Source organism: Chelon labrosus (genome assembly GCF_963514085.1).
Source record: "Chelon labrosus genome assembly, chromosome: 11".
Classification (NCBI taxonomy): Eukaryota; Metazoa; Chordata; class Actinopteri; order Mugiliformes; family Mugilidae; genus Chelon; species Chelon labrosus.
Window position 1 is genome coordinate 12,489,203 of NC_140344.1, and position 23,464 is coordinate 12,512,666.

At 42.0% G+C, this 23,464-nt stretch overlaps 2 protein-coding genes across 4 annotated transcripts; both read left to right on the top strand.

Annotated features, from left to right (window-relative positions):
• Positions 1-3,308: 3,308 nt before the first annotated feature.
• On the top strand, positions 3,309-13,463 carry caprin1b (cell cycle associated protein 1b). 2 transcript variants are annotated; one of them, XM_084555737.1, is made up of 18 exons: positions 3,309-3,537; positions 4,781-4,942; positions 5,067-5,129; positions 5,236-5,322; positions 5,437-5,675; positions 5,771-5,853; positions 7,924-8,103; positions 8,220-8,272; positions 8,372-8,455; positions 9,887-10,057; positions 10,133-10,241; positions 10,325-10,386; positions 10,484-10,576; positions 10,772-10,918; positions 11,646-11,799; positions 11,941-12,117; positions 12,718-12,824; positions 12,925-13,463. In XM_084555737.1, exons 2-18 carry the CDS (start codon positions 4,781-4,783, stop codon positions 13,009-13,011), a joined length of 2,058 nt encoding a protein of 685 aa, XP_084411863.1. In that variant the 5' UTR covers positions 3,309-3,537; the 3' UTR covers positions 13,012-13,463. The 2 variants fall into 2 exon arrangements, with proteins under 2 accessions (XP_084411863.1, XP_084411862.1); XM_084555736.1 differs by having other exon boundaries at positions 3,310-3,537; positions 11,938-12,117.
• A 1,165-nt stretch (positions 13,464-14,628) lies between these two features.
• nat10 (N-acetyltransferase 10) lies at positions 14,629-23,355 on the top strand (the record flags this gene model as incomplete). Of its 2 annotated transcripts, XM_084555844.1 has the most annotated exons (29): positions 14,629-14,735; positions 14,965-15,085; positions 15,218-15,309; positions 15,405-15,576; positions 15,817-15,939; positions 16,018-16,079; positions 16,164-16,278; positions 16,680-16,787; positions 16,897-17,030; positions 17,122-17,215; positions 17,299-17,397; positions 17,478-17,614; positions 18,625-18,749; positions 18,839-18,989; positions 19,929-20,025; positions 20,119-20,235; positions 20,341-20,442; positions 20,532-20,606; positions 21,040-21,156; positions 21,299-21,432; positions 21,515-21,563; positions 21,650-21,746; positions 21,830-21,937; positions 22,020-22,192; positions 22,284-22,403; positions 22,507-22,605; positions 22,869-22,942; positions 23,047-23,127; positions 23,217-23,355. In XM_084555844.1, exons 2-29 carry the CDS (start codon positions 14,972-14,974, stop codon positions 23,353-23,355), a joined length of 3,108 nt encoding a protein of 1,035 aa, XP_084411970.1. In that variant the 5' UTR covers positions 14,629-14,735; positions 14,965-14,971. The 2 variants fall into 2 exon arrangements, with proteins under 2 accessions (XP_084411970.1, XP_084411969.1); XM_084555843.1 differs by lacking the exon at positions 14,629-14,735 and having other exon boundaries at positions 14,766-15,085.
• Positions 23,356-23,464: the final 109 nt, after the last annotated feature.

The following is a 23,464-nucleotide window of genomic DNA, read 5'->3' on the forward strand; positions in this document are numbered from 1 at the left end:
CAATGCTAAACAACGTTGTTGAGGACTATTTAAAATAAAAAATAAAAAATAAAATCTGGATTTCAAAGTCCACCAGCTAAGGATCTGGAATCAACTTCAACCTCAGCAATGAACTTTAGATTTAAACTAGTTCCTAAGTTAAGAAAACATTTTTTGAGATGGCTACACAATTAAATATCTTGCATACAATATTTTTATTTGAAACCCAGCCTCAAACAAGTATTTGGAATAATTAACAGAAGAACAAAACTAAATAAATAATGATCTGATGGTGTGTGTTTGTGTAACTGCAACTGCTGTAATGATGAAGCAACCAGATTAATAGCCTTTCTCTGAGATGTTAACCAGTACAATATCTCAACCCTCCAAAATGACACATTTCACTAATGCAAAGCTCAGGAAATTTATGAGATGAGAGTCAGTACTGACATGACACCAGTCATCCACTACTTCCTGTGGAGTTGACTGCAAAGCCCAGAGGATGTGCAACTGGCATGCAGAGATGGAGCTTTCCTGGGGGGGAGGTTGGTAGAGTCACTTCCTACTCCCCCCTCCATACATGATGGCACCCTTCTCATGGCTTCCCCAACAGACAGGTTGACTCCAGATGGTTCAGCATGATAGGACAGACAAGGCCCACAGAGCAACAAGAAAAACCCAGAGTTGTTGTAATTAGGTGGTAAACGCCTTATCTGTGTTTCAAAGCTTCCTAAATGTCACCAGAAAAGGGGTGCACTTTACTGTAGACTTGACCTACGGTATGTCACCTGCCTCCACAAACGATTGTATGGATAAAATTCATGCTTCATGTCTGGATTTGAATTGTGTAAGCTTTTTAAATAAGATTAATGTTTACCTTTTCTATCACATTGTGGACTAAAAAATCCAGATTTTATTCCTATCTGTGGTAGGATCTGGGGAGCAAACAGTTAAGATTGAAGACAACCTTTAGGGAAGTGGTGTCGCTTGTGTCCAGTTTCCTGTTTTGCCCGTTTGGCATTGAGATCATTATTGAGTTGAACACAGTGTGGAATTTTAGGGCAGATGGAAAATTGTGAGCACTATAAGCAAACAGTAAAATTATGCAACAGCTAGTCATTCTGCTAACACATTACAGGTTCCCCTGCAACCTTATAAAATACTGGAAGGCTATGAAGCCATTGTCCAAATTAAACATAATATTGCAAAATCATCAGGAATTTTCTGTAAAGCAGATCTCCCCATGGAACAATCCATGCATCATGTGCTATCTACACAAATGCTAGCAGGCTCATTTCCTGACATAAGTGACACTGGACATAATGTTGACTCTCTGATAACGTTAACTCTGGAAAGAAAGAGCAAAACCGACCACTTCCTGCCCAAAGTGAAGTGAAATGATAACTACTGTTTCAGAGAGCTCCTCTTGAACTGCCAGGTGTTTTGAAATATTTTATTGTAGGTATTACCAGAAGACCTGTGTTTTTAACCTTAAAATCTCTTTGTAAAGGTCAGAGGTCAGATGAGGACCCATCCTGGAATTCTTTTAGAAAATGGCTGATAAACTTTGGCTTGACTGAAACACAGCAGGCTACGGAAATGAGTCACTCGTTGAAAGGGAGCTTCATTTACCCATGGGATCCTCCCATAATCAGTATTATCCCTGAAAGAAAACACTTTCAGTGGAACAGTGCAATCAAAAAGCTGTGCAGCCATGTTAACTGCTTCCTGTATTTGGCAAAACAAAAGAAAGCTGGCTGCACATTCTTTGCTCTCTGGTCTGCTTGTTCCTCTTTAAACTCTGTTGTAAGTAGTGGTCAAAGGAGAAGTAAAAAGAGAAGAATTTACACGAGCAGTTCATGGACAATCTAGTAATGATATGGTCCTTATGAATTCAGCCTAAGTGTGTCGCCTTTTGTGACATGTGACATGTGACTGAATGTTTTTTGGGTTTTTTTGAAAATACATTTCCATTTCTTGGGAGCCATAAACTGAAGTTTCTCTTCAAGTCTTCATCAGTTTTGTAGTCGATCATACTGCTGCTGTTTACTGCCACCTACTGACGTAAGTTAGTAATACACTGACAACAGCATTTCCATGATGCCTGGAGCTAATCATATTCTTGGATGTGTGATACTTTCCACTCACTTGAGTGATTACAGAGCTTAATGTAGCCTTATTAAAACATTATCACCGCAATCTTATGAATATCTTGTAAATAGAAAAAGTATATGGCTTTATCTAAAGCTAGGAGTCAGGACAACAGAGACGCAGGAGATGCAAATAGTTTTGTGGCTGTAAATGATTCTTAAGATATATATTCTTAACACACTGCCTCTGTTGGTGAAAATACAACACAAACATATTCTGTGTCTTTACATAACAGCTTGTCAGCTCTCTATTTGCTGGGCATGGGCCAAAAAAGGCAATGAAACCTTGTAATATTGAGTATTTCCAGGACAGAGGTCCTCGCAACAATACATCGTCTATACATTTAAAACATACAGTACAAATGGTTTATGTCTACTTTATTGCAGGTGCTGTCTATGTGACATAAGCATACATGCTGTGCAGTAATACTGTATGCTAACTGTGCCTGGAACATGCCACATCCAAAGTGTCCTTGAGCAAGACACTGGACCCCTCCTTTGGGTCCCAGTGCTTGGCACTGTTGTTTGAGCGAATGGGTAGATGTGTCTGAGACTGTAAAGTGCTTTGAGTACCAATAGGTTCGAAAAGCACTCTATAAATACAAGATCATTTACCATTTAACTTCCCTATCTCTTTCAAAAAGAGGAATGCATTTCACCAGTCTGATGACTGAGCAGGATGTGTTTTAATGTCCTGAAATAAAACAGCATGCTATTTTAGTAGTTACATATGGGTTATTATTATTGTTATTATTATTATTACTTAAATCCAACTTCTAAAAGTGTTGCAGTCCAGTGACAATCATCTTAAACATTTCCACACACTTCCTCTATGAAACTTCAAACTGCTGAAAAACATTGTACAGTGACTGATGTATTGTCATGTGTGATGATTTGTGTGGACAGATGTGACCCAACCCAAGCCTGCGTTTGCAGTGGGATGTGAAAGCTGCTGCAGGAAATACTGTACATGGCATAGGGATAGAGACACTGTAGCCTAATCAAAGCTAATGATTGTGCAGATTTTCTGCCAAGAGGCTGTTTGATATTATGCCTAGTCAGAAATAGAAATTTCATAAAGTTTAATATATGTAAAATTGCTCATTTATAAAAGTGTTTTAAAATTATTCCGTATACCATTAAAATTAGTGCTATTAATAAAACAGTGATTTATTAAGGCGTAATTTCTGTAGTTTATTTATTCAGGCATGCTGTGGCCAGCTAAAATCGGACCTCCGCCTTTATAAAGAGTTTCTCCGTCTTTCGAACCGTCTCAGTTGTCGGTGAGGCCGGCGGGGCGGATCCCACACTAGAGTGAAAGAGAAAATAAAGCAACACAACAATAATAACAACTTGGCCTTTTCGTACATTTCGCTAGCGAACTCCCCTGTGGATATATAACATCAAGGTGGGTGAATCAGGAGTCGTGCAATCAAGGTAACGGGTATCCCGACCGGCTGTAGGCTAGCACGCGTCGGTGTAGCTACTAGACAAGTAAGCTAGCAGTGCGCGGAGATGCTAAGTCAATGGTCGGTGCTAACGGTAGTGCGGCCAAGGCCATTTTATCAAGCCTCAGATATAACACCGGCTAGCTGACCCCACTGCTGGGCCACGGTGCTGTTAGAAGGAGGTACAGATTAAGTATCGTGACGAGGAGAAAATATAGAGCCTAGAATATATGGTTTAAGTGGTGCTCCCAGTTTCCACGCACAGTTGGAGCAAAGTTAGCACGTTGCTATAAAAGAATAGTTTGGGGCTTAGCGATATTGTCTGACTGGTACACTTATTGTGCGACGAAACTATGGCTACCACATGTTTATACACCGTCTACACCTAAATTACACGGATATTACAACACTTGTGATACATGCATGTGCTGCTCCTTGTACTGAAGATCAGCCGCTTACCTCGCTTATTAATTCATTAGGTCGATGTTATTTATAAAGATCTAATGGTCTTTAGAGTCTGCATGTATGCAGCACCACCTAAAAAACCCCCCCACAACCTTTAATCTGTTCAAGACATCACCCAGCAGTGAAAGGCCCTTGGCCCACACAGTATCATGGTAACTTGTGCAGGGGTGAGACAATAAGTAAATGGTTGAGATTTTTCCACATGAGATTGGTGGCAGTAGTTTTTGTGAGCGATCTTAATCTTCTGTGTCACAACATGTAGACGTTGGTATTTCTCAAATGTGATTTGTGTGGGTGTGCTTTGGGGTTCAGTTACGGGAAAGTGAAAGGAAACCGTTTCTGTTTGTGGATGGTTTTCAGATTTAAAATCTTAGCTCTTTTCTGCTTATAAATAATGTGAATGGCTTAAATAATAGTTAACATGAGACATGGGCTTGGTGTAGTACTACATGCTGAGTCAGGGGCCTGCCGTTTATTTGAATGAATGTAATGTATAGCTTTGCAGAGGCAGAAACTTTATCTGCAATGAAACTGATTCAGTAATTTTTTATATCTACAACCCTAATCCATAACATTTATTATATGTTTACTTTTTAACAGTCTCTCTCCTGATTTTGATGGGTCTCGGCACATGTTGATGAATAATTTTACTCCAGATTATGAATTTGTGTAACTGTTACAGGTGAAAGCTTCAGTTTATCGTCACCTAAAGTTATATTTTCATGCTCCAATTTCTAGATGCCCTCAGCAATGAACGCAAACAGGACAGTGCAATCTGCCAGCCCAGATGTGGGATCCGCTCCAGGGTCAATGGGTTTTGCAAGCGGTGGACAGTCTGAAGTGTTGAAGCAAGTGCTGTGCGTCATCGACAAGAAGGTCCGCAATATGGAGAAGAAAAAGGTGGGGACAGCCGTTTGTACAATTGAGCTGAAGTTTCCTAAATATACTACAGTGCTGGCAACATCAGTGTCCCCTGCTCAGTGTTTTAAAGACGGCTTGCTGCATTTTGTGCTTTCTATTACAGAGCAAACTGGATGATTACCAAGGCAGAAAGAATAAAGGCGAGGGTCTCAATCAGGACCAGCTGGTGAGTGCCCAGAAGCCTTCATTCTTCACATATACTCATCTAATTCTTACTAAGATGTTACTACTTAATAATGTGTGAAATGTCTGTTTCTCCTTAATCTTTTTAGGAGGCCCTCTCCAAATACCAAGAAGTCATGAATAATCTGGAATTTGCCCGAGAATTGCAAAAGACATTTATTGCACTGGGTCAAGACGTAAGAATGATGAATCAAGAATGACTCTTCATTAACTAAAAATGTTTCCTCAGATGTGTTTACATCCTGGCTTTTAGTAACTTGGCTTTATGTTGTCACCATTGTCATCAACAGATCCAGAAGGTGGTGAAGAAGTCTGCACGGCGGGAGCAGCTGCAGCGGGAGGAGGCCGAGCAGAGAAGGCTGAAGACCGTTCTCGAGCTGCAGTTCCTCCTGGACCGGCTGGGTGAGGAAACTGTGCGTCAGGACCTGAAGCAGGGAGTCAGCGGCTCACCGCTGCTGACAGACGGAGACCTTGCATCTTTTGATGAGTTCTACAAGTTGGTGGGGCCGGACCGTGACCAAAACGTCAGGTTGGTAAATGATCTATAGATCAATTGGAGATTCAACTGACCTTCTTTTTTTCTTTATAACAAAGAGCCTTAACGATTTATCTTTACACTGACAGGTTGGTTGACCAGTATGAAGACGCATCTGTACACCTCTGGGACCTGCTGGAAGGGAGGGACAAGGCTGTGGTTGGAACAACATGTAAGTCAAATTAAACTACGTATCTACCTATTGATTAGATAATCAGCAGAAAATTATTTAATAATTAATGTTAAAAGCATCTGTTGCTTAAGTTGAAGGTTTCTGATTTTAGGTTGACATGTGAACATTTTTTTTGGTTTTTGTAGCCTTTAATAATAGTAAACCAGATGTAATTTTTTAGTTTTAACTAGAAAAGCTTTCAGCTTGAGGACTTTGAAAAGCTGTGACAGACATTTTTAGCTATTTATAAGTGATTAAGTACTTCACACAGAGAAAATCTTTCAAATTAATCATAAAATAATGTATAGTGGCAGATGCATAGCAGTTTATAGCAAAATAAAGTTTTATAAGAAAGGAGATTCTTTATTCAAGACAAACTGGCTTTATCTAGTTGCCCAGCTGGTGAAAATTGTTGGCAGGACATTTTATCAGATGGTTGGTGACACAACAGTCAACAGCAAGCTTTGTATCATGTTGAAGCTGGCAATGCGTAATCTGTCACATACTTTTGAGTAATCCTAAGGCAAGGTATATGGAGATGGCAGAAACTCAAAACAGGAATTTCATGTAAAAAGAGTGATGCCATTAGCCAGACTTAATATGTTAATGTTGCGTGTGCATTGTGTTTCTTTAATGCAGCATGCGTGCAGTGCTGTGATGTGAATAATCAGGGCTTGGGGATATTGGCGTACTGCATTCTCAGCGGTCTGGCCTTGGGCTTCGCATTGCTGCATTCTGCTCGGGGACTGAGAGCTGTGGGCTTATCCTGACTCAGCAGCGGGGCAGGGTGCCAGTGGCCCCGTCGCCTGTAGTTCCACTGGTCAGATCTCTGGTGCCACATTAGGGTACTGGTGACCCAGTTCACTCTTGTGACACTGACCAACCCTTTCACCTCGCAAAACGTTCTTACTGTGAGAATCTAGGTAGCAGACTTCCTGACCTGAGGAACAAGGTAGTGAAGGAAACAACCCTGACTTCATCTGAAGAGCTAAAAGTGATTTTGAGGGCTTTTCATGTCGTGATTGTTATTGATTAAAATTCTAATCTAGTCAGTCGCCACTTTAAGAAACTTTATCCACTGTGTAAGCTTAGATTAATTGAATTTGTGCAGGTTAGAGTTGTTTTGAGTCTCGCATTGAGATAGTTGGTCTCTGGGTAAGAGGGTTCTGTGTATGTTTTGTTTCAGAACATACTTGTCACACATTTCGTGAATTGGTTCGGCTCAACAACATCTGAAACAAGAATGTTTGGGGCATTGTCAATAGGTGCTTTTTGTAACACAGCAGGAACTATTACTAACTAGTGTCTACCTGTAACTGCTGGAGAAAGTTCCCCCTTCTTCCTGTGTCCGCACTCAAGATGTGCCAGCTAGAGGTAAAATGTTGCAGAAAACCAATGCCAGCATTAGTTTTGTGAAAATCTCTTTCATGACTAAGCAAAATAGTGTCAAAACTGAAATATATAAATCACTTGATATTGAATTGAGTCCAATCAGGACTGTTTGAAGCAGAATCAAATCAATTCAGGAAATTAGTAGCGATACCCAGCCCTACTGCAGTATAAACTGTGTTGTTGCATATGGTTCTGTTGACACAGAACTAAGTCATGTTACTGTCCAAACAGCCAGAGCTGTTTGGTGTGAAAGTGCCTAATCAGATCTGATCGAAGCACACTCAGGATGTGTTTTTTTGTTTTTTTGTTTTTGTGTGTTTAAAAATGTTTTCATCTTGGCTATAGTAGAGAAATATAAAGAACTGAGTTGCTCTTCACGTGGATATTTAAATTTGTTGTGAGTTTGGGACCAGCTAAAAGCGCTGTATTTGTATTTGTCTGCAGAAGATGAGGCTTGCATCAGTATTACATATAATGGATTACTAAAATAGTTGTCAGCTGATTTACATTTGGAGTTGCTAAATGAGTGCTACGTGTACACTAAGTGATCTGTGATTATTCAAAGCACTCAAAGCACAACTAGCAAACCACATAATGGTTTACTAGTTGTGGCCTTATATGTGTGTTTCCATTGCTAGAGTTTCCAATAAAGTGCTGACCATGTGATTCCTCTATTAGATAAGGCACTGAAAGAGACTTTGGACCAGGTTCTGCTGAGCGGGTACTTTGACCGGGTTCCTTCACACCAAAACGGAGTGTGTGAGGAGGAAGAAGAGGAAGAGCCAGTCGCAGCGGCGGCGGCAGCGGCAGTGGTGGCAGCTGAATCGTCGGAAGCAGAAGAGCAGAATGTCGATGCAGGTCCTGACCGCTTTCTGAAGTCATGCTCCATGAAACTTGCTATTTTTAAAGCGCTAATGTAATCAGTCAATAAAGGAATGAGCACGGCATTCTTTACGTTGTTGTTCTCTTTACAGAAACTGAAATCGTTGAGGAGTTCACAGAGCCCATTGCAGTGGAGACAACAGAGGTCGGTTTTCCTTGCCTGCAAAATCTCATGGTGTTCTATACATGTGTATATTTTAGCTCTGTGCTGATGTCTTGTTTTGTTTGTTTTTTTCCCTTCCAGTTTGTAAACAGACAGTTCATTCCAGACGGCACATACAGCGGCAGTGAGAAGGAGCAGGGGGATGAGTGGACCAGGGAAACAGAGGTATGCTGCAAGAATGTTCAGATTAACATTTACTTTTTTTTATGTTGCTGATTTTATAGGCAAGAAACACCTTATTGAAGGCAAACTGGCCTTGTACCATTATAACTTTTTTATTTTAGTAGTCTATAAGTATCTGGCTCAGATATAAGTCTGTTATTTTCAGGGGAGGTTTACCCTAGTCTGACAACAAATAAATGGAGGCTATTAGACTACTATGGAAAATCTGCATGGCTTAGTGGCTGTTATGTGTTAGATTTGCACCTTAATGAGTTGCAGAGTACTGACCTTACACAGCATCGGAAAGCAGCATTATTGCAGAAGATTAATTCAGACCATTTGGAACTTGCAGGCAGAAAACGTCGGCTGTATGTGTAAAAGCTGTGAATGTACTTCAGCTGCTGTTATCATGTGACACCTGCATCTTCTCTGTGTCATGTGCAAACCTGTTACGTGATATTCATGTTGTTTTCTTGAATGCTACTAGTGGCGACGGATATGCAAACAAGAACAATGTTTTGTTTAACGCTACAGCGGCGATGATGATATCAGTGGTTGGAGTCTAGTGTATGCTGTTACACTGTGTACGGTATGCAGCGATCTATAGATTGAGGACGGAACATTTTATATCAGTGTTTTTAGGCTTCATTGTGCTCATTCTGGTACATACATTAAGTATACTGTTCGTCAGTGTGAAAGGCTAGTAATGATTCTACGTGATCAAAAAATAAGACATGAAAAATCCTTCAGGGAGAGGTGGAGGTTGTTGGCAGACATTTTACTGTACATAGAGGCTCTCTATTCAATGCAGATGTCTGAGCACCACCCTGTGAAGGTATGATCCCTTATGAAACGTGTGCAGCATGTGACTCACTTTCTACTCTAGTGCAGGTTTTTGTGCCAGGGATGTTTCCCTGTCACACGGGTCAGGTATTATTCATGTGTGAGTAAACTGTCTCACTCTGCCTGACAGAAACCATTATCAAAGTTAATAGTGGAGGGCTAGGGCTCGGCTTAAACTCCCACAAGAGGAGGCTACGGCGGTGAAAGCAGTCACACCTGTGCGCCGGTATCTCGGCATTGTTGAGTGGGACGGAGCAACTCGTATTTGAGTTGAAGTTAATTTGACTAAAATCACTGTAAACATGCAACATAGAGAAAACATTTGCGTAGTTGATGTGCAGGAGGCGGAAAGAGGGAGAATTTTTCTGTGCTTGTCCAGATCATGAGGCATGAACAGGGAAATGCATTTTGGACCAATCACAGCTGCTGCGGTCTGCGCTGCTGCGACGCACAGTTACATTTAGTGCCGTAGGTACAGACAGGCAACTATAAATCAGGCTTTTAGATGACAGGTTTATACTTGAGCTTTGGTAATTCAGTTTACATACACTCCTCCTCTTGTTCACTCGTTCTGACCTTTTTTTCTCTTAGGCTGTTAACGCCCTGCAGCAGCAGCCGGTGCAGCCTGCAGCTCCCCCTGTTACCCTGGAGACCCACCCCATGAATTTAACATCTCCTGCACCACCTAGTGACCCCATGGCCAGGAAGCAGGTGGTGCAGGACTTGATGGCACAGATGCAGGGGACGTACAACTTCATGCAGGTGAAGGTTTAGTGCTAGAAACCACAGTTTGCTTTAGATGTTTTAGCACGGTGCTGACTGCGTCTTTTTTCTCAGGACTCCATGTTGGAGTTTGATGGACAGCCCATTGACCCCGCTATTGTATCGGCGCAGCCCATGAAACCCACTCAGAACATAGACGTAGCGCAGATGGTGTGTCCTCCAGGTATGTTTGCGACACTGTCCTGATATCGTTTGATCTGCAAGTATTGACTGCTCTAGTTGTCTAAGTGCAGTTCTTTTTTTTAGTTCACCCTGAGTCCCGGCTATCGCAACCCAACTCTGTTCCTGTCCAACCTGAGCCCTCACAAGTGAGTGTTTAAACTCAAGCATACGTCACTGATTGTGTAAGTACCTGCAAGAAGTCACAGAGAAAATAAGTTTAATTTCTGCTCTGTCTATTTGCAGGTCCCCATTGTCTCCCCAACACCACCCCCTATGTATCAGACCTCACACACGCCTGACCCCCGACCCTCAACAGAATCAATTGACCCCATCCAGGTAAACCGTCCTGTCCTCCTCTGAATGAAACTTGACATTAGTGTTACAACCTGAGTTACTTGCATTTTTTTCATGATGAAGCTTTTTTGCTTCCTTTACTAATATTTACTTCTAGGAACAGAAGACCCGTATCTTTCAGTCTAACCAATTGTTATATATTATCACAACTTGTGTTGTGTCTCCCTTGTCCGACAGACCTCCATGTCCTTGTCGTCGGAGCAGCCTCCACCCTCTACAGCTCTCCCCGCTGCCTCTCAGACGCAGGTTTTCCAGCCTGTTTCCAAAGCTCCTCACAGCAGTGGCATCAATGTCAATGCAGCACCATTCCAATCAATGCAGACAGTAAGTCTCTGACGACGCTCGCGCTTTGTTACTCAGTTAAATCAACTGGCCAGCAGCTCATGTTACAAAATGATCGCTTAATAAAAATGTTAATGTTCAGAGGCAGATGTACCTCTTTTGGTCTGTGTGGCTGCATGGTTCTTACATTTCATCATCAGTAGAAGCCCACTTAGGCCTCTTCGGTCCGTGTGCATCACAAAAGTTGTGATTTTGCTGACTTGTTCCCTAGAGAGCTGAATTTTTGTTTTCCGCATTGTGTGTTTTATAGTGTATGTCTATGCAGTCACACACACTCAGTTTTCTTTTAGACTCTTTCACTTTGTTCAGCCAAGTACAACAAACAAAGGGCCTATTCTTCTTGGTGTCGTATTGTCTATCATATATATATGTGGAACATGTTTGCATATCTTAGCACTATAATAACATTCACAGTCCTCTTGCAACTGTGCAGCTGTTCCAGTCCTTCCTAGATTGTCATCAGAGCTTTAGTTTACTCAGAATAGAGGGCTGTTTGCTGTGTGCAGCATCACTGACAGTAGAGGGGGTTATGACAGAAATGCATTAATGATTAGAAATTGCTTGAGTCGTTAAGTGCTTTCACATCACATTGCATTTGCAAGGGTTTGCAGTGGAGCAGCTTTATAGTAATGGACTTTATTTCAAAAGAGCCTGTGACCTTTCTTCTAGTTTTGGCTTCACTACAATGTAGCTTTTGTTCGTCCCTCAGGTGTTCAACCTTAATGCCCCAGTCCCACCAGCTAATGAGGCTGAGGCTTTGAACCAGGCCAGCCAGTACCAGAACAGCTACAACCAGGCCTTCAACAGCCAGCCACAGCATCCTGTGGAGCAGACGGAGATGCAGCCAGAACAACTGCAGTCTGGTGGGCAGATATTCTCTAATCTTTTCAGTATTTAATGACTGGATTGACTTTGTTGACTTGGCCTACATTCCAAATAAACTTCATTTAATTCAATTAATTCTCTTCAATTTCGGGGCACCCAATCTCATCTTTTTTTAGTAGTCGGTGCCTTCCATTCCCAAGACCAGTCGGGAGGCCATCCGCAGCCTTCCCAGCAGGGCCCAGGCTTTGGCAGGCAGCCTCAGTCCTTCTACAACAGCAGAGGAATGCCTCGTGGTGGGCCCCGCAACGCCAGGGGCATGATCAACGGCTACAGAGGTTCATCCAATGGATTCAGAGGTAAGGTGCCACCTACAGCTGAAAGCTAATGATGTTCATTTCCATTTTTTTTTCTGACCTGGAATATATAACAATGATAGATTCATCTACCTGTTAAAGTAATGCCTCTTTAAGTTTCTGTCAAGATTGTATTCAGACTAGCAGTGAATTGGACAGGTGTGTGATGTCAAGGAAGACTGGTTTTTCCATTTTCACTGCAGTATTAAATGACATGTTGGGTCTCTGTTCCTGCTGCTTACATGACATATGTAAAGCATTTGTTTTAGTTGGCATGAATGAAAGTTTAAACCGTGGGTTTTAATATTGCAGGTGCGCTTGTTTTGTTGCATAGCAAGAAGAGATAAGGGAATATTTTCTGACTAATCTGACACAAATGAATTTATGACCTAGAGTTTTCTGGGATGGGACATCATGTAATGTGTCATGCTCCCAATGTGAAATAACATTTTTGCCGAAATGTTTCTTGGCTAGTGCTGGTAACTTGTTAAACGTTCTTGGGTGTTAATTGAAATACAAAATATGCCCAAAAGGAAGCTAATAGTCTGTTTATTAGATTATCTCAAGAGGCAGGATTTTAAGTTTAAGTCTTTGTCATTCCAGGTGGCTATGATGGCTATCGTCCTCCTTTCGCCAACACTCCAAACTCTGGATATGGACAGACTCAATTCACCACACCCCGGGATTACTCCAATGGGAATTATCAGAGGGTATGAAAGAAGCATCGGGCCTCCACTTCAGCTTTGTTGTCTTAAATCTTTGCTATTTGTTTGAATGAATTTCTAAAACGTGTCTTTTCTGTTACTCAAGGACGGTTACCAACAGAACTACAAACGTGGAGCCGGCCAGGGACCCAGAGGAGTGTCGAGAGGCAGCACTCAAGCGATGCGATCCTGAAAAGGCCTTTCATAATGACTGTGACTGATTAATTTGCACCACACTGAAAATTCAGAATTCAAGAATGCATTTGCCCCAGCTCACTCTTTGCTCTCTTTCGTTTCTTCTTCATCAGTGGTATTTTACCTGTCTCTCCAATCAAAGTAATGTCTGCTTTGATATTTGGAAAACGTTAAATCCTTTACAGTTTAAAACACAAGCTGTAAATCCAATCACTGATTTACACAAGCTGTGTGTTATAATATTCCTGTAAACTTGAAAGATTTCATAAGTTATTTTTTGTATAAAAAAATGCACCTGCCACTGCTGGTCCAATCATTGGGAGCGTTTTCCCTTTCTCAGTTCTTTTCTGTCATTTTGGTTCTAAACAAGCCTTTATGTTCAATGAGCTCCCGTTTCCTTGTTTGTAAATTGATGTTGCTTCAAGAGTTTCAATAAAGTTGTGTTGCATACCTGTGCTTCAGCATTGAGTTTCTTGCTGTGCAGTTAAATAACGTCATAAGGCAAATTTGTATCCGCTGTTACATGCATATGCAGATGGTTTTCTGTTTAAGTTTGTATTTTAAGTTACTAGTTGTATTTTTAGATTTTAAGATTATTTTTTATCTGCATGTTTTTCAATGCATGTGTGTGTGTGATGCTATAGATCTAGTAATGGTCAGGTAGTTTTCTAGCCTATATCCAAGACTGCAAATTCTAGGGATGGGCGAATAGGCAATATATCGTACATGTATTATAGCTTAAAAATATTTACTCAAACAATGTCACTACAGTCTAAATAGCTCTTTAAAGGACCTGAGCATGTGTTTCAGATCTGTTTTGTCAGTGTGTGATACAGCACCACCTCGTGGTCAATCAGGGTAAACCCTGAGCGAAAACAAAATTATAAAAAAACTAATTCCTGACGAGAACAATGGAGGAAATCTTCGCTTAAGTTGTTGTTTTTCTCTCATGGACATGTATTTCCCCCCCGACCATGATCCCTGTACTGCTGATTTTAATGGAAATCTACGGAAGCACATTGCTGCCACGCCACAAGTTATCGCGTAATAACGTGATAGCAAATTATCACATTTTTAACGCGAAACTTATCACCTTATAACTTGATACTGATCCGTTTTTTCTGGCGTGGCAGCAATCCGCTTCCGTAGAAATCTGCCAAATTAAAATGTGTAAAATAGTTTTGTTACAGATGGGCCAGAGGGCTTTTATTTATTACCAGTCCTAATCATTAACCTTTATCCACCCTCTCCTTATAAGATAAGATCATCATTTGTTTATCCCACGCTGCACCTGTAGTTTTATAAGGCTGGGTCCGACCTTAATATTCACAGTAAATTCACAATTATTATCAGTGGAGGGTTGAAAACATATTTACATTTATTCAGTCTTAACCATAAAACTTCTAACAATGCTGCCTTAAAACAGCCGGAACTATTTATCTGTTTACTGCGGCGATGTGTGTCCAATTTGAGTAAACCGACTTATCGATTAATGGTTTTTCTTTTAAAGGCTGGAAGGCCCAAAAGCACTGGGACGGACATCACCATGCGAGAAAGTTTTTGAACCGCGTCGCGCAGTATTGACGTCACCCAGGGGTCCTCCATGAACTGCTGTCTCCACGTGAGTGTATCAACAGCGTGATGGCTGGCATGTAAATCCAGCCTTGAGCTTGTTGGGTTTCTATTAATATCAAGTGCAAACCACTTTATCCGTTATTTAAGGTAATTGGAAATCTTTTATTTGATGATTATACGTTATTTCTTTCTCGTGTCTTTCTCTTATGCTGATTCAATTACTATTATTTGTTGTAGCTGTAAGTTAGCTTCAGCGACTCCTTCTTTTTGACTGAGCTGACAGGACTTTGTGTGTATAACTGCACCGTTTATGTCTTGCAGTATTGATGGCATTTGCTGTGTGTTACTTGACTTGTTGCTTTAATCTCAATGGCAGGAATAAGATGGCAACCGTCCGCAAGAAGGTAGACAACCGGATACGGGTCCAGATAGAGAATGGGGTCGCCTTGAAGCATCGGAGCATGTTTGTGGTGGTGGGAGATCGTGGGAGAGATCAGGTACTCCTTCACTTCCTGCTAAAAAAATTTTTGTCAACACCAGTGGGCTTGTTTAAACCTTATTTTGCTAATGTAACCACCTGCCTCTCTCTCCATTCACCATCAAAACAATTCAACCTGCCTCTGAATCAGGTTGTCATCCTGCATCACATGCTGTCTAAGGCTGCAGTCAGAGCACGGCCCTCTGTGCTCTGGTGCTACAAAAAAGACCTGGGATTCAGCAGGTCAGTGTGAACAAACTCCTCGCAGAGATTCAGGTCTTTTGCCATTTGTTGAAAGGAAGAGAGGAGATTTGACCCGTCTCATGTCTGTGAAACAGCAATCGGAAGAAGCGTATGAGGCAGCTGCAGAAGAAGATTAAGACGGGCACGTTGAATCTGAATCAGGATGACCCGTTTGAACTCTTCGTCGCTGCGACCAACATCCGCTACTGTTACTACAATGAGACACACAAGATCTTGGGAAACACCTACGGCATGTGTGTCTTACAGGTTGGTTCATTGTATAATTTTAACTTGAATGTGTTTTGTTAAACTGCTAAAATAACAAAAACATGTCGGTGAGAAAATAATCTTCAACACAAAATGAGGTTCATGTTCCTTGAATATTTATTTATTTATTGGGAAATCTAGGGATAAAATAATTTTGAGTGGCATTTAAAAAGAAGAAGGAACTGCTGCTTTAAATGAACAGAAAGGTATTTAAAAGCTCTTGCTTCACCCGTCCCACAGGACTTTGAAGCCCTCACTCCCAACCTCTTAGCAAGAACTGTTGAGACCGTTGAAGGAGGTGGTATTGTGGTCATTCTGCTGAGGACGATGAACTCTCTCAAGCAGCTGTACACTATGACCATGGTAAGTCTTCAAGCTGTTTTGTCCACACTTGCCAGACTCGATTAGAAGACGTACAACCACTGACTTGTCTTCTTCCAGGACGTGCACTCTAGATACAGGACGGAGGCTCATCAGGATGTGGTTGGAAGGTTCAATGAGAGGTAGGCGCTTCTCAGGCTTTCATGGAGCATGTTTGCTCGGTGGGACGAAAACTTAACAACGTTTTTACGTTTGTTCTTTTGTAGGTTCATTCTGTCTCTTGCGTCTTGCAAAAACTGTGTTGTCATCGATGATCAACTCAACATCCTGCCGATCTCCAGCCACATGGCACACATCAAACCAGTCCCTCCAAAGACTCAGGTACCTGTAGATTTTTTATAATGAACTCTAAGGGGAAATCAATTATCATGCAAGGATGAGGAATATTTAGTGGTTCTGGAAACTTTTTGCTGTGTTTTTTATGTTTTAAGTGCAATGTTGTTGTGTTTTTGACCTGAAATCTGAAGAAGCTGCTTTAGGCTATGGAAAACTCTCATTTTTATTTATTTATTTTTGGCTTTTTTAACCTTAACTATTATTAATATGTATATTATTCATAAAAACAACCGTTGTTGTGTGCAGCTCTGAGTACACAAACCACAAAACGTCTATCCCCCTGTGTTGGACTGTTTCCTATTTTAAGGTTATGGTTTTGCACTTCATGACTTCAGTTATGCTTTATAACAATTGCTTGCTTGTTGTGTATCTTGCCCCCCTTTCAGGAGGATGGTTTGCCTCCACGAGAACAGGAGCTGAAGGATCTGAAGGAGTCCCTTCAAGACACTCAGCCTGTCGGTGTGTTGGTGGATTCCTGCAGGACCATGGACCAGGTCAGAGCCTTTCAAACGCACACAAACCTCTTGTAAATGCACCTGTCAAATTCATAGATCGCTGTTGTGCACCTGGTCTCATTTTGAAGCCTTGTGTGTTGTCCCGTAGGCAAAGGCGGTGCTGAAGTTTATTGAAGCAATATCAGAGAAGACCCTGAGGAGCACCGTGGCTCTGACTGCTGCCCGAGGTCGAGGCAAGTCTGCTGCTCTGGGGCTGGCTGTCGCTGGAGCTGTGGCTTTTGGGTACAGATTACTAGTGCAATGTCATACAAATATCTAAGTCTTTTATCTTGTCCTCAGTCTTGGTCAATCACTTGTCTGACATTTTTTGCAGCTACTCCAACATCTTCGTGACCTCACCGAGCCCTGACAACCTTCAGACCATGTTTGAATTTATCTTCAAAGGCTTTGATGCCCTGTCGTACCAGGTAGACCCCGTTAGCATCTTCTTGGTGATTGCATGTTGATGCTGTGAGCGCATACAGCTTCATATTTCTGTTTGCGTTTGTAGGAGCATCTCGACTATGAAATCATCCAGTCTTTGAATCCAGAGTTCAACAAAGCCGTGGTCCGGGTGAACATCTTCAAAGAGCATCGGCAGACGATTCAGGTAAACGAGAGAAAACTCGTCTGTAGTTGCTGTTGAACAAAGAGTGAAATGTCTGACCTCCTTGTTACTGTCACCAACAGTACATCCACCCAGGTGATGCAGTGAAGCTGGGCCAGGCTGAGCTGCTGGTCATTGATGAGGCTGCGGCCATCCCTCTGCCTCTGGTCAAAAAGCTGCTGGGGCCTTACCTGGTTTTCATGGCCTCCACCATCAACGGGTCAGTAATAAGGCTGAGGGATATCTTTCCAGTTAAATACTAAATTATGTCTGAATATTATCAGCCACAAGGACGTTTTGATAAAATGGTTTGAGTAAAATAGATTTAAAGGTCCAGTATGTTGGATTTAGGTGGACGGACATATTCTCAGAAATGGTTTAGAAGTAGCTTAGAAGTAGCCGTACCATGTTCCTGCTGTAGCCTAGAGTAGACAAACCAAACACTGGCTCCTGAGTGGGCCTTTACTATTTTTGGATTGTGTGACACTGTAGCAGTGAGTAGAAGACTAAAGAAGGAAAAAAGAAAGGTGGTTGCTTTGTGTTGTGAGAAGATTGAGAACCCAGATTTTTACAAATGAAGGGTTGTGTTTAGCCTTTAGTCTGTGTTTAACACAAGGAAAAACCAGGGAGTGTGAGTCTTTATGTCACAGAAGCAAACAAAAAGCAGGACAGTCGACAGTTTTAAATTTTCATAATTTATGACTTTAGATGGAGTCGAGTAGATCATTTGTAGCTAGTAGCCATCTGCATCCTCACCACTAGATGCCACTAAATCTTTAACACTAGACCAGTGAAATTAAAACAATGAATATTATGAATATTAGTCCATAAAAGGTCCTTAAATGTACCCGGAGTATACTACTATACTATACTATACTATACTATACTGTGCTGTACTATACTTTATGGTCTAAGAACTTTTGAGTAGCAAAGTCACTTTCTCCCCTGCAATGTTTAAATCAAGACAAGATTCTAAGGAGAGAAAGAAAATGCTGTTTTTTTTTCCCCAAAGGTGTTCAGTTGTCACTTAGTGAAGAGAAATGTATTGAAGTATTCACACTTGAGAAGCAGTGATTAGTGAATTTGAACCCTTCAACTTAAAAACGATTGATCTATAAATCACAATGTAATCTCAACAGTATTGTTTTTAAACAGAGACGTATTCACTTGTCAACCGATTCACTGCTGATTATTTGCATCTAATGACTGACTTTCTCCATGTTTGTACAGCTACGAAGGCACCGGACGCTCTCTGTCACTCAAACTGATTCAGCAGTTGAGGCAGCAGAGTGCAGACAGCCAGCAGAGCATGTCGGCAGAGAACAGGAACACCAACACAGCAAGGCTAGCGTCAGGTGGACATATTTAAAAAAAAAAAATAATAATAATAATTTGTGTTTAGCGTGCATCTATTGTCTGACTGACCACGTGTCTCCGTACACAGCTCGCTCTCTCCATGAGGTCACTCTGCACGAGTCCATCCGATACGCTCCGGGGGACGCTGTGGAGAAGTGGCTGAACGAGCTGCTCTGTCTGGACTGTCTGAACATTCCCAGGCTCATTTCTGGCTGCCCGGTTCCACAGTCCTGTGACCTGTATCCTTCATTTACTCTCAACTTTTTTCGTAATAACCCAAGTTCCAATGCTACATGTGTGGTCGGTGAGTATCAGGCTTGTACAAACAGTGCTGGATAAAATCTCTGTGCACGCAAGCATTTATAGTCAGGCTGCAACTGAGGAATATTGTCATTAATTAATTGATCTGCAGATTATTGTCTTTAACGTTTAGGCTGACCAGCACTCCCAAAATCAAAGCTAACCATGATACTGCCAGCAAGTACTTATAGTTTAGATGTTGGAAATAGTCAAAGATGAACAAGCTGAGTATAAGCCTTAAAACATAATACCTATGGTATATAGGTCTTCAGTTTGTCTGTCCATCTCATTCTTGTGAATGCACTTAAATAGCTGAGCCGTGAGGAGAATCTTTCAGTTTACCAGCTCATCAAGCGGCTGAAAATGAGTTGAAATGACTGGGGTGGGGGGCTCAGACTTGGAGATAGGGTGAGGAGCTCAAACATCTGGAAGGAGCTCAGAGTGGAGCCGTCGCTTCTTTGTGTTGTAAGAAACCAGTTGAGATGTTTCAGTCCTGTTGATGGTTTACCAGCTGAAAACAGACCTCAGCGTAGACCCAGATTTCACTGGAAGGACTTTATATCTCAACTAGCTTAGGAAACGCCTAGGGAGTCTCAGTGAGGTACTGGAATGTGTTGCTAGGGAGAGGGATGTCTAAAGCCCTTTTGCCACCATGAACCAACATCAGATAATTGGATGAAGATGGATAGATGGTTTGTCCTTTGTAATGCTTTGAAGTAATTTCTTTAAATTTGGCACAAACCTTCACTTTAACTCAAGGATGGAATTCATTTTTGGCGGTCAAGATCCTTGTCACCTCATAAAACACTTTTTGGCCAATTTTCAAGTGAAACAGTCTGTAGTGAGTTTTGCATTTGTCCTTAACTGACACTGCTCAGATATTACGTGAACAGAGACACACTGTTCTGTTACCACAAAGCGTCGGAGGCTTTCCTGCAGCGGCTGATGGCTCTCTACGTGTCGTCACATTACAAGGTGCTAAATTTTTTTATTTCTGATCTGCAGGCAGCATCATGTCCACCACACTGTCTTACGCCTGTTTTCTGACTGTTTTCTTTTTGCCTCCAGAATTCCCCCAACGACCTGCAGATGTTGTCTGATGCTCCGGCCCATCACCTCTTCTGCCTCCTTCCTCCTGTTCCTCCCACACAGAACTCACTACCTGAGGTCCTCGCTGTGGTGCAGGTATTGTCTTATTAAATAACGTGGACCGGATCAGACGTGTCTTAATTTCTGTCGCTCACTTAAATCAAACAAATGTAAAAGCGTTTTTTTTTTTATTCTTCTTAGGTTTGTCTCGAGGGTGAAATATCTCAACAGTCCATCCTCAACAGTCTGGCGAGAGGGAAGAAGGCCTCAGGCGACCTCATTCCCTGGACTGTGTCAGAACAGGTACACACTTGTCACCAAGCTTTTGACAAAGCCATTACAGCTCATGATTCTGCAGTGAAACGATGAGTCCTCTGCTCTTTTCGTCACAGTTCCAAGACCCAGAGTTCGGCAGCCTCTCTGGAGGCAGAGTGGTACGAATAGCTGTCAACCCAGACTACCAAGGGGTAAGAACTCGCAGAGGCCTCAGAGTGTTTCTCTTTGTTTTTAATTAGTATGGATGTACTGTACAGCAGACACGAAGCAGGATGTTCCCTGTTTATGTTTTAACTGGAGAAACTTAAATTAAGTTTTTGGGAGATAGTTTTACACCTCAAAAAAACATGATTGGGTTGCTGAGTTGCATTTTCCTTAATACTGTTATACACAGCATTTTTAAAAAGGTGCCGCTGCAAATGTATGAATCCATGACGACATTCAGAAAGATGCGTCAGCCGATTAATTTGCTTAATCTTCCTCGGGCTTTGGTCCTGCTGTGGAAATGCAAATTGCTGTGGGATGTTTATCCCCGAGGAAGTTTCTGAAGATTAGTTCTTGGGAAGTTCCAGGAAGTTTTGGTGGAAGCACTTTATGTAATGTGGGTTTCAACCTGTCCAACAGATGGGCTACGGCTCCAGAGCTCTCCAGCTGCTCCAGATGTACTATGAGGGAAAGTTTCCCACCATGGACGAGAGCACGGGCTCAAATCACCATGAAATCACCAGCGTCAGCAGCGACGTAAGACGTGAAATGCTTTCAGCAACATCTGATGGACATCATTGCTTAATTTGAAACATGACTAGAGCAGATATCCAACTCTTGTGCAGATTGAACACACGTGTTTGTGACAGAAGCTCTGTTGTTGTCATTTGCTGTCCAGGCTGTCAGTCTGCTGGAGGAGGTGATCAATCCACGGAAAGAGCTCCCTCCTCTGCTGCTGAAGCTGAGTGAGAGGAGAGCAGAGAGGCTGGACTATTTAGGAGTTTCCTATGGCCTCACTGCACAACTTCTCAAGTGAGTTGAACGTGGACAAGGAATGAGGGGGTTTAAATGTTGGTTGATTTAAATGTGTTAACAACCATTTGCTTTGTCACAGGTTCTGGAAGAAAGCAGGTTACACTCCAGTCTACTTGAGACAAACCCCTGTGAGTACGATCATTTAGGCAAATTGTTTTTGTGTATTGTCCCGCTGCCAGATTCAGTAACTGTTGCTGTGCTTGTTTGCATCCAGAATGACCTGACAGGGGAGCACTCATGTGTGATGCTGAAGGAGCTGAATACAGACGAAGCCCCGGAGCAGAGCCAGTGGCTGTCTGCCTTCTGGAAAGGTGAACTCGACTGCTCTACTTCAGGAGAACTGGTTTGTTTAATATCCCACTGCACTCCCTCTGAACCCCTCCGTCTTCCTCAGATTTCCGCCGTCGCTTCCTGTCTCTGCTCTCCTACCAGTTCAGCAGCTTCCATCCAAGCCTGGCGCTCAACGTTTTGCAGAATAAGAAGATCAAGGAGGAGATGAACAGTAAGACTGTCCTACCTACAAATGAATCAGACTTCTTTAAAGCTACATTAAAGCTGATCTGACGTATCTCTGATCTCAACAGTTCTCAGTAGCTCCGAGCTGGCCAGCCACTTCAGCCCGTACGACCTCAAACGCCTAGAGTTGTATTCAAGGAGCATGGTGGACTACCACCTCATCATGGACCTGATCCCAACCGTGGCACGCATCTTCTTCCTCAAGCAGCTCGGTGACGTCTCCCTCTCAGCTGCACAGTGTGTAGGTTTTCCCAACAGTTTTAAAATAATTTATCTTAAACAGTTTTGGAGACGTTGATTGGCTGATGACTGTCGTGTCCTGTCTTCTCTAGGCGTTACTGCTGGGGATAGGATTGCAGCACAAGTCTGTGGAACAGCTAGAGAAGGAAATTGAACTCCCGAGCTCGCAGCTCATGGGCCTCTTCAATCGTCTGACCCGTAAATTTGTGCAAGTGAGTTGATGCCAGTGATGAAACTCGCACTGAAATACCCAGTGTAAAGATGATGTTGTATATGTAAATATATGCAGTAATATTGATAATTTGTTTTTTGCAGGTCTTCACCAGCATCCAGGAAAAAGCCATTGAAACACAAATGGCTGCCACTAAAGAGGTTACCATGGAGCCGACTGTCGGAAGCCTTAATGAAGATCTGGTATGTGCCCTCGATAATACGTGATACCTAATTATTGCTGGAACAGTTGCTCAACTATTTGCAGTAAAATCAGTTCTATTTAATAGTTTCTGTTACTATCTGTTACCTGAAAATACAAACCAGAGTTTTTTGCTCGCATATTATAGACTCTTTCTCAAAAATAATAAATACTCCAGTAATTAAAAGAAGAAATTGTAATTCAGCCTTATGCCTAAGAAGGTGTCCGCTTGATTCTAACAAAACATTTTCTTCCCCGTTCACAGAATGATGCCGCTAAGGAGTTTGAGGAGAGACACAAGCAGGATTTAGAGAAAGTAAAAGAAATGGACCTGGAAGAGTGAGTATAAAGTCGGGAGTGTGACCTTGCTCGTTTCTTGTTAATGCAATTTTAAATCGAGGCAATATTTACTGTAGTATTAATGGGTATATTTGTACATTCAGGTACAGGATTCGGGGAGCTGATGAGGAGTGGGACCAGGTGCTGAAGAAGGCAGGGAACACAGCTGTTGTCAGCATCAAAAGGTGAAGTGTCATCCATGAGCTTAGGGGCAAACAATGCAGCGTTTTATTTGTGTAGAAATGTGTTTCTGATGATTTTCTACCACCAACAGTGACAAGAAGAGAAAATGGGAAGGAGGAAGCGTTGTCGCGAGCAATGGGGCGCCACAGCAGGGAAAGCTAAAGAAGAAGGAAATGCAACAGGGGAAATTTAAGAAGAGCAAGCACGGGAAATTTGGAAAGAAGGCGTGAAGATCTGCAGCAGACAGTAAATTGTTCTGCACTGACAGGACTACATGTGTAATTTAGAGAATTCTGGATATCTTGGACTGACTTACAGACGCTTAAGTGTACCTACAGG

Excerpts from the sequence above, each read along its gene's own strand:
- caprin1b (XM_084555736.1), top strand. The coding sequence starts at position 4,781 with ATGCCCTCAGCAATGAACGCAAACAGGACAGTGCAATCTGCCAGCCCA. Across the intron at positions 8,273-8,371 it reads TTGCAGTGGAGACAACAGAG|TTTGTAAACAGACAGTTCAT; the intron begins GTCGGTTTTCCT and ends TTTCCCTTCCAG. Across the intron at positions 12,825-12,924 it reads CCAATGGGAATTATCAGAGG|GACGGTTACCAACAGAACTA; the intron begins GTATGAAAGAAG and ends CTGTTACTCAAG.